Genomic DNA, 11,467 nt, shown 5'->3' with positions numbered 1-11,467 from the left:
CCATTGACAGGAATTGAAGTGTATGAGAAAATTAAGAATGTTAAGACAATCTTTGGTAAGATGCACGGAGAAAAATCGAAGAAGGATATGTTGTGGAAAAAAGTGTCTAAGTTGTGGGATCTGCCTTATTGGAAGCACTTGTCGGTTCGACATTGTCTTGATGTTATGCATATTGAAAAAAACGTTTGTGAGGCACTAATTGGGACTTTGTTGAATATCTAAGGGAAGACAAAGGATGGTGATAATGTGCGTAGAGACATGAAGAAAGCCAAAATTCGACCTAAGCTATGGCCCGAGGATAATAACACAACGAAAAAAGCATTTTTGCCCCATGCGTGTTATACACTGTCTAGAGAAGAAAAAAGGGTCTTTTGTGAGTGTTTGAAAGGAATCAAGGTTCCGACGGGTATTCATCGAACATAGGGCGTTTTGTTTCTACTACTGATAAGAAAGTTGTTGGTATGAAGTCCCATGACTGTCATGTGATGATGCAAGTGTTTATGCCAATTGCACTCCGAGGCCTTTTGCCAAAACATGTTAGGCATGCTGTTGTGAAGCTTTGCTTATTTTTCAATGCAATTTGCAGTAAGGTGATAGATCCAAAAAAACTTGACGATATGGAATATGATATTGTTGAAACATTATGCAAATTCGAGATGTATTTTCCTCCTTTTTTTGACATAATGGTTCACCTTGTTATGCACTTGCCTCGTGAGATAAAAGAGTGTGGTCCTGTATTTATGCGTTGGATGTACCCTTATGAGAGGCAAATGGGTACTTTGGCAGATAAGGCAAAAAACAGATCAAATCCCGAAGGGAGCATCGTTAAAGGAACCATAGCCGAGGAAGCAGGGAACTATTGTTCAGTGTTTTTAGCTAAGGCTAAGGAAATAGGGATTCCAACTTCTCGTCACGAGGGAAGACTACAAGGGAAGGGTACAGTAGGTCGGAAATTGGTTAAGCCTCCACTTGATCGATATAAGAAAGCCCACCGATTTGTGCTTCAAAATCTATCTGCAGTTCATCCATACATTGAAAAACACCTTAATGAGTTGAAAATTCACAATCCCAAGATCAGCTCCTACGCGTTGATGCAGGAGCATAATCGCCACTTTGTTGAGTGGTTTAAAGGCCAAGTGAAGCTTGAATTGAGTAGAAATGAGAATGTTTCAGAAACGATCAAGTGGCTTTCACGAGGTCCACAACCACTTGTTTATACTTATGAGGGTTACGATATCAATGGATTTACTTTTGCCACTTGTCGTCAGGATGAAAAAAGTGTGCAACAAAATAGTGGTGTTGTCGTGGTTGCATCTTCTACTGAATACTCAAGCTCTAGGGATACAAGGCCAGTTGAAGCTACACAGGCATATTACGGTGTCATTCAAGAAATTTGGGAGTTGGATTATGTTGATTTCACAATTTCTTTATTTCGTTGCACATGGGCTGATAACCGTCGTGGTATGAAAACCGATGAGTTATTTGGATTCACCTTGGTTGACTCTCGTCGATACATTGATGGTGAAGAGCCTTTTGTATTAGCCTCACAAGCGAAACAAGTATTCTACATCAAGGATAATATAGATCCGCAATGGCGTGTTGTAGTTGAAGGCAAGCGAAAAATTGTGGGTGTGGAAGATGTTGTGGACGAAGAAGAGTATGACCAATTCGATGACATCCCGCCTTTGACAATGGGAGTGCAACCTCTACAAGAAGGGGAAGATATTGTTGATGATGAAGAGTATGATCGTGAGGAAGGGGAAGTGGTTCCTATATCTACAGTCGAGGTTTGTGTTATTGTATTCCTTTAACAAATATATTTGTATTGTTGGCTATAAATATTGAATTTATTAAATTGGTATATATTTAAATCATTAGTTACTTTATTGTATAGTTTTTACATTAATATAATTTTAATGTTATGATTTTGTTTCCAATTCTTATTAATTTCATTCTTTGTGTAGGTGTAGGCTACTACAATGGAAGAAAACATAGGTGATCGTGATGGACATGAACAATCTGGTGACATGGATGTCTCCACTTCCCAAGGAAAGTCATCTACAAGAAAAGGACGAGGCCCATCTAAAGCAGTCCAAACAACTACACCCATGTTCCTCGAATTTGATGAGTTTGACATGCCTACGGGAAAGTGGGAAGCTGCCTATGGGAAGCAAATTGGTAATTGTGCTCAAAGAGTTAACATTAATGTGAAGGGATATCCGAATTATGATAAAGTTCAAAAGCAAAACTTGTGGGAGGAGAGTAAGGTAATTAAGATATAAATATGGTTAGTGATACTTATAATTAATTCTAAATATTAACAAACTCTAATTTTGTAGCGGAAGTTCCACATTGATGATCCCAAGGGTATTAAAGAGAAGAAGTTCCACGAAGCTGTTGGTGCTAGATTTAGGAAGCACAAGTCTTGGTTAATTTCACGATTCATTACTAGGGAAACAGCACCTCTGCCTGACTCACCAAGTGCAAACATTAAGGCTTGGGAGCTTTATGAAGGATACATCACAGAAGAGCAATGGAAAGAGTTTGAGACATATTGCAATACAGATGAATTTAAGGTATGCAATTATGAAAGTAATTTCCACATACTTCATTTCAACTATAACACTACTTACACTAGCTTTTTCATTTGTAACAGGCTTTGAGTGAAAAAGGCAAGGAAAATGCAAAGAATAATAAGCATCGCCACCATCTAGGCTCCAAGAGTTATGAGAGGGCTCGAGTTGATTGGAGTAAGACCAACAGAATTCTAGCAGAATCATCTTCAACCTCAACCACAACAGATTCCACGACAAGCAGTGTAATGAGTGAAAAGCTTAAAAACCGGTCTATGTGGTGGATTATGGCCCGTCAAACTCGTCGTGCAGATGGATCGTGGGCTATAGACCCGAAGAATACCGAAACCCAGCAAATTGCCAGTGCTATTGTAAGTATTGTTCAGGTTTTGGCTGTAATTTTTGAGCTGATCAGTTCTGATCAGTGCTGATCTGTTCCGATCAGTTCATGTTTGGGCTGTAAATTTATAGCTGATCAATTCTGATCAGTTCCGAACTGTTTTGATCTGTTCTGAGCTGTTCTGTTCAGTTCAGGTTAAGGCTGCATTGTTTGAGCTGATCAGTTCTGATTTGTTTTGATCAGTTCCTAAGTGTTCTGATCAGTTCGGATCAGTTCTGAACTGTTCTGAGCATTTCTGAACTGTTTTGATTAGTTCTGATCTGTTCTGATCAGTTCAGTTCTGATTTGTTTTGATCAGTTCCGAACTGTTCTGATCAGATCAGATCAGAACTGATCAGAACAGTATAGAACTGAACTGATCAGAACTGATCACAACTGATCAGAACAGTATAGAACTGAACTGATCAGAACAGATCATAATTGATCAGAACAGTATAGAACTGATCATAACAGTTCAGAACTGATCCGAACTGATCAGAACAGTTAGGTACCGATCAGAACAAATAAGAACTGAACTGTTCTGATCAGGGGATGTTTTTCATAGATAGGTGCAATAATGAGTCGTAATGACCTCGTCTTGAATTTGAAATATCTAAAATGTCCTTCCTATATACTTGTTTATCTCTAAGATTGGTTCGTTAATCCGTTGATAATATGGATAAGAGGCGGAACACATCACCACCTCACAAGCCAAAACCATGACACCTTCTAATTATATTGAAATTTTGGCTCTGATCATTAACAAACTGATCTTTTTGAAGCAATTATTGAACTGATCAGTTCTAATCAGTTCAGGTTTGGTCTGAAATTCTTGAGCTGAGCAGTTCATGTTGTGGCAGAAATTTGAGAGCTGATCAGTTCAGTTGTTGGCTGGAATTTAAGTTCTGATCAGTTCGGATCAATTCAGATCGGTTCTGATCAGTTCAGGTTTTGGCTGAAAATTTTGAGCCAATCAGATCTGATCAGTTTAGTGTTAAGGTTCTGCCAAATTATGAAATTTTCTTGGAATCTCATTATGTAATTCTCTTGCTGTATAATATGTTGATTTACATTTATTTTGTTAATAGTTGGAAAACTTGGAAAAGAATGCTGAAGGAAACGATTCAAGTGAAGGTATTGGTATGGATGCCCTGAACAAGGCTTTAGGAGAAAAGGATCATCGCGGGCATGTAAAAGGACTAGGAAGGTTTGGGGTTGGAGTTAGTCACACACAAGTATTTGGGAAGGGACATAGAAAGGGTAAATCATCCGGCCAAGGTGGATGCTCATTGGAAGAGTTAGAATCAATGAAAGCTACCCTAACTCAAGAATTTGAGGCGAGGCTAGATGAAAAGGTTGAAGAGAAGATTGAAGAGAGGATTGAAGAGAGGATTCAAGAGAGGTTTGATCAACGTGTGGCAATGAAGGTGAAAGCTTATCTCGCCAAATTACTACCACATATGACCGGTGACGTGGAGGCATTTCAAGGAATGCAACTGAAGACGACCATGGAGGCAACACAAAGCACTCGTGTGATAGAGGTATATGTCTTATGAACTAATACTAAAGATGTGACTTAGCATGGTTAACATGTATAATATTGATCGAGTTTTTTGTATTATGTAGGTAGCCACTAAATGTCGCCTTGCTTTGAAAGATGAGTACAATCAAAATTTAGTGGTTGTGGCAGATGGAACGGTATATCCTGTTACCGGTGGAGTTACTCACAACCTGAAGATGTTACCCGATCATTACAGGGTTAGTGTGGACAACCCTTATCCCGATTGTGCCCTCCTTGATATACCGGTACCGAATGCCGATGGTGTGACTAAGTTGGGTAAAGCCAAGTCTGCCTTTGTACTATGGCCTGTTGACATGGTTTTTTTTGATGAAGAGGTATATTCGTCTACTATTGACATTAAATTCCATCATTTTTGTATATTTTACGAGGACTAATATTCGTCTTTTCTTAAAGGTTTCACCATCACCCAAAAAGAAGCATAGATCTACCCAAAGCAAAGAAGGGGACGATAGTTGTGGCGTTAAATCAAGGCAATCTACCATCAAACCCACAAAATTCCAACCACTTGAAGATAAAATTGTTGAGACTTTTGGCGAGGGGTGTGAGTTGTTGTATTGGTTAATGAGTTCTGATGATGCAAAGTATGATACAACATCGGTACTTTTAAAGGCCTCGATGTTTCATTTTGACAGCGACAAACACATTTGGGTAACTGCTACCGATGTACGTGAATTTCTAAGAGGAGCGTGGGCTAATGTTTCATTGATCCATGTTTATATCATGTAGGTTACTTAATAATCCTTTACATTGGTTGTTTATTTAATATAATAATATTTTTACTTCTATAATGCTGATTTTTCTTTGTCATGTAGGTACTTAGTAGACAATGTCATCGACCTTTTCAACAAAACTGAGATCACATTCTTTTGTCCTCAACTCATTTCTGAATCTTCAATTGAGAGTGATTACCTTGAAACTTATGTGTATGTGAAGAATGCATTTTTGCATGAATTAGATAAGGCGGGTAAACGTTGCAAATTCATAGTGGCTCCATATGTAGCAAGGTTCGAACTATGTTTTTAATACTTCCACTAAACTTGTTTTTATAAATGATTTGATTTCTAATACTCTAACTTATCTTTATCTTTTAAATGATGTAGTGGACATTGGGTTCTTGTGGTGGTAGATCTACAATTAGGTTTAGCGTATGAGTTTGACTCTATGAAGCAACCTAAAGAAAATCCAAGACCAATGAGAATTGCCGAAATCATGATGACGTGAGCCACTAACTTCAAATTGTGCCCAATTGAGTTTCTATTTTAATATTGTTTGTGGTGTTGTAGATTATTTTGTTCTAAGTGCCAAATTATCTATCATTTTTGTAGGGCTTATAAAGCATATCGGGCAAATCTCACAGGGAATGAATTGAAAGCACATAGGCAAAAATTGAAATTCATACAAATGGAGGTAAATACACAACTCACCCCGTTTTATCATACATTGTTAACTTTGAATATAAAATGTCCTTACTATTTGTTATATATGACGTTGAGTGTGGCTACTACATTATGAGATATATGTATGAGATTGTTACTTCCCACTTGGATTGCAAAGGTGTCTTAGAGGAGGTTAGTGTGGCGATGTTATGTGTTTTAATCCTATTCATAGAAACCAAAATATAAGTTAATTATGGATGTTATGTGTTTTATTTCTATAATTTGAACCAATACATGAAAAATAGGAAAGATATAAGTCCTTTAGGCAATTTTGAAGCCTTTTTGGCTTTATATGCTCCCTAGAGGGGGTAAATGGTCTTATTACATTGATTTCAATTCATAGAAACCAAAATATAAGTTAATTATGAATGTTGTGTTTTTATTTCTATAATTTGAACCAATACATGAAAAATAGGATAGATATAAGTCCTTTAGGCAATTTTGAAGCCTTTTTGGCTTTATATGCTCCCAAAAGGGGGTAAATGGTCCTATTACATTGGTTTCAATTGATAGAAACCAAAATATAAGTTAATTATGAATGTTATGTTTTTATTTCTATAATTTGAACCAATACATGAAAAATAGGATAGATATAAGTCCTTTAGGCAATTTTGAAGCCTTTTGGCTTTATATGCTCCCAAAAGGGGGTAAATGGCCCTATTACATTGATTTCAATTCATAGAAACCAAAATATAAGTTAATTATGGATTTTATGTGTTTTATTTCTATAATTTTAACCAATACATGAAAAATAGGAAAGATATAAGTCCTTTAGGCAATTTTGAAGCCTTTTTGGCTTTATATGCTCCGAAAAGGAGGTAAATGGTCCTATTTCATTGATTTCAATTCATAGAAGCCAAAATATAAGTTAATTATGGATGTTATGTGTTTTATTTCTATAATTTGAACCAATACATGAAAAATAGGAAAGATATAAGTCCTTTAGGCAATTTTGAAGCCTTTTTGGCTTTATATGCTCCCAAAAGGGGGTAAATGGTCCTATTACATTGATTTCAATTCATAGAAGCCAAAATATAATTTAATTATGGATGTTATGTGTTTTATTTCTATAATTTGAACCAATACATGAAAAATAGGAAAGATATAAGTCCTTTAGGCAATTTTGAAGCCTTTTTGGCTTTATATGCTCCCAAAAGGGGGTAAATGGTCCTATTACATTGATTTCAATTCATAGAAACCAAAATATAAGTTAAATATGAATGTTATGTTTTTATTTCTATAATTTGAACCAATACATGAAAAATAGGAAAGATATAAGTCCTTTAGGCAATTTTAAAGCCTTTTTGGCTTTATATGCTCCCAAAAGGGGGTAAATGGTCCTATTACATTGATTTCAATTCATAGAAACCAAAATATAAGTTAATTATGGATGTTATGTTTTTTATTTCTATAATTTGAACCAATACATGAAAAATAGGAAAGATATAAGTCCTTTAGGCAATTTTGAAGCCTTTTTTGCTTTATATGCTCCCAAAAGGGGGTAAATGGTCCTATTACATTGATTTCAATTCATAGAAACCAAAATATAAGTTAATTATGGATGTTATGTGTTTTATTTCTATAATTTGAACCAATACATGAAAAATAGGAAAGATATAAGTCCTTTAGGCAATTTTGAAGCCTTTTTGGCTTTATATGCTCCCAAAAGGGGGTAAATGGTCCTATTACATTGATCTCAATTCATAGAAACCAAAATATAAGTTAATTATGGATGTTATGTGTTTTATTTCTATAATTTGAACCAATACATGAAAGATGGGAAAGATAGAAACCCCTTAGGCAATATTGAAGCCTTTTTGGCTTAATATGGTCCCAAAAGTGAGTTAATGGTCCTACTTTCATTGATTTTAATTCATAGACACCAAAATATAAGTGGATTATGGATGTTCTGTGTTTTATTTCTATATTTTGAGTTTTATTTCCATAATTTAGACCATAACATTTATTCAAATGATTTTTTCTATTATGGATTGTTTTTATTTTGTATCCTCATTTGTATGCTTTTTTTTTTTAATAGGATTATTGTCCAAGGAAAGCCCCGTATGATATTGAAGATTTGAATGTTGTTCGAGAACAGTGGGCGCACTACTTTAGGACAAAGTATCTATTGAATGCATAACTATTTGTTTAGGTAGAACATTAGTAATGTTATTAGTGTTGCTCGTTGTATATATGTGTTGGATAAATTTATACAAGTTCTTATTTGGAATATTATACTAGAATTTTTATATTATATCGTATTAATTTTTACAAAAGTTGGTATAATTGTTTATCTACAGGAACAGGTTTATTATAACAGGTTTTAATTAAAATATATTAATTATATATAAATAAATGCTGCCGAAATTTAATCAAAAAAAAAATAAGTACTAAATTGAACACCACAATCCCTTATTCGTAACGGGCAGATATAATGTCAGTTACGAATAATGAGTTATTCGTAACGGGCGTTTATAGTGCCCGTTACAAATAGAGTCTTATTTTAGTTCAAATAAAGACTTATTCGTAACGGGCACCTGAAATGTCCGTTACGAATAACTCATTATTCGTAACGGGCACCTGAAATGCCCGTTACGAATTTACGAATAACGTGTTATTCGTAACGGACACCGCCCGTTACGAAAAATATTGGCCATCCGTAACGGCCGCATACGTAACGGACGCTGCCCGTTATGGATGGGCCCTTTTTGCCCGTTACGGATGATGTTTTTTTCACTAGTATAGCTAATACCCTCCGGGAGTCCAATTGAGTGGGTGGAACCATCCAATATGCCTTTAAGCAGTCAATTTACCCGTTCCAAACTTGCATCGATATCGTGACCTCAAGCGTACCACGGACATTTATGGCAAAATATAAGGGTCATATATGGTTCCAAACGTCATTATATGACCCTAAGATGTATCCCCTAGGGTCTCAAGACTTTTCACCACCGGAATCCCGTTACCTCAAAATTCCTAAAAAAGCGAGGATTATAGCCTTCAATTTTAGAATTTTTGGACCTTTTCTCGCCCGGAAATAAAAATTGCCGAAATGTTTACCATGGTTCCTAACATCCTCCGGGAGTCCAATTTAATGGTGGAACCATCCAATATGCCTTTAAACAGTTAATTTACCCGTTCTTAGCTTGCACCGATATCGTGACCTCAAGCCTACCACGGACATTTATGGCAACATATATGGGTCATATATGGTTTTAAACGTCATTATATGACCCTAAGATGTATCCCCTAGGGTCTCAAGAATTTTCGCCACCGGGCCACGTAACATCAAAATTCCTCAAAAAACGTGGATTATAGCCTTCAATTTTAGAATTTGTTTTACCTTTTTTCGTTCGGAAATAAAAATTGCCGAAAGGATTACCATGGTTCCTAATACCCTCCGGGAGTCCAATTGAGTGGGTGGAACTATCCAATATGCCTTTAAACAGTCAATTTACCCGTTCCAAACTTGCACCGATATCGTGACCTCAAGCCTACAACGGACATTTATGGCAACATATAAGGGTCATATATGGTTCCAAACGTCATTATATGACCCTAAGATGTATCCCCTAGGATCTAAAGACTTTTCGCCAACGGGCCCCGCAACCTCAAAATTCCTCAAAAAGCGTGGATTATAGCCTTCAATTTTGGAATTTTTTGACCTTTTTTCGCCCGGAAATAAAAATTGCCGTGATGTTTACCATGGTTTCTAATACCCTCCTGGTGTCCAATTGAGTGGGTGGAACCATCCAATATGCCTTTAAATAGTTGATTTACCCGTTCAAAACTTGCACCGATATCGTGACCTCAAGCCAACCACGGACATTTATGGCAACATATAAGGGTCATATATGGTTCCAAACGTCATTATATGACCCTAAGATGTATCCCTTAGGGTCTAAAGACTTTTCGCCACCGGGCCACGTAACCTCAAAATTCCTCAAAAAGCGTCGATTATAGCCTTCAATTTTGGAATTTTTTGACCTTTTTTCGTCCGGAAATAAAAATTGCCGAGTTGTTTATCATGGTTCCTAACACCCTCCCGGAGTCCAATTGAGTGGGTGGAACCATACAATATGCCTTTAAACAAACAATTTAGCCGTTCCAAAGTTTCATCGATATCGTGACCTCAAGCCTACCACGGACATTTATGGCAACATATAAGGGTCATAAATGGTTCCAAACGTCATTATATGACCATAAGATGTATCCCCTAGGGTCTCAAGACTTTTCGCCACTGGGCCCCGTAACCTCCAAATTCCTCAAAAAGCGTGGATTATAGCCTTCAATTTTGGAATTTTTTAACCTTTTTTCGCTCGGAAATAAAAATTGCCTAGATGTTTACCATGGTTCAAAATACCCTCTGGGAGTCCAATTGAGTAGGTGGAACCATCCAATATGCCTTTAAACAATCAATTTACCCGTTCCAAACTTGCACCGATATCGTGACCTCAAGCCTACCACGGACATTTATGGCAACATAAAAGGGTCATATATGGTTCCAAACGTCATTATATGACCCTAAGATGTATCCCCTAGGGTCTCAAGACTTTTCGCCAACGGGCCCCGTAACCTCAAAATTCCTCAAAAAGCGTGGATTATAGCCTTCAATTTTGTAATTTTTTAACCTTTTTTCGCCCGGAAATAAAAATTGCCGAGATGATGACCATGGTTCCTAATACCCTCCAGGTGTCCAATTGAGTGGGTGGAACCATCCAATATGCCTTTAAATAGTTGATTTACCCGTTCAAAACTTGCGCCGATATCGTGACCTCAAGCCTACCACGGACATTTATGGCAACATATAAGGGTCATATATGGTTCCAAACGTCATTATATGATCATAAGATGTATCCCCTAGGGTCTCAAGACTTTTCGCCACCGGGCCCCGTAACCTCCAAATTTCTCAAAAAGCGTGGATTATAGCCTTCAATTTTGGAATTTTTTAACCTTTTTTCGCCCGGAAATAAAAATTGCCTAGATGTTTACCATGGTTCCTAATACCCTCCGGGAGTCTAATTGAGCGGGTGGAACCATCCAATATGCCTTTAAACAGTCAATTTACCCGTTCCAAACTTGCACCGATATCGTGATCTCAAGCCTACCACGGACATTTATGGCAACATATAAGGGTCATATATGGTTCCAAACGTCATTATATGACTCTAAGATGTATCCCCTAGGGTCTGAAGACTTTTCACCACCGGGCCCTGTTACCTCAAAATTGCTAAAAAAGCGAGGATTATAGCCTTCAGTTTTGGAATTTTTTGACCTTTTGTCGCCCGGAAATAAAAATACCCGAATGGTTTACCATGGTTCAAAATACCCTCTGGGAGTCCAATTGAGTAGGAGGAACCATCCAATATGCCTTTAAACAATCAATTTACCAGTTCCAAACTTGCACTGATATCGTGATCTCAAGCCTACCACGGACATTTATGGAAACATAAAAGGGTCATATATGGTTCCAAACGTCATTATGTGACCCTATGAT

General features: G+C 36.9%; 1 protein-coding gene across 1 annotated transcript; it reads left to right on the top strand.

Moving 5' to 3' along the window:
- The first annotated feature begins 2,821 nt into the window (after window positions 1–2,821).
- Window positions 2,822–5,755, top strand: LOC145616095 (uncharacterized). Its single transcript, XM_081670803.1, has 7 exons — window positions 2,822–2,959; window positions 3,045–3,107; window positions 4,041–4,493; window positions 4,579–4,848; window positions 4,928–5,256; window positions 5,347–5,538; window positions 5,635–5,755. Exons 1-7 carry the CDS (start codon window positions 2,822–2,824, stop codon window positions 5,753–5,755), a joined length of 1,566 nt encoding a protein of 521 aa, XP_081526929.1.
- The last annotated feature ends 5,712 nt before the right edge of the window (window positions 5,756–11,467 follow it).

Source organism: Chenopodium album, chromosome 26 (assembly GCF_948465745.1).
Source record: "Chenopodium album chromosome 26, dcCheAlbu1.1, whole genome shotgun sequence".
NCBI lineage: Eukaryota > Viridiplantae > Streptophyta > Magnoliopsida > Caryophyllales > Amaranthaceae > Chenopodium > Chenopodium album.
This window is presented reverse-complemented; position numbering and strand designations above follow the sequence as displayed.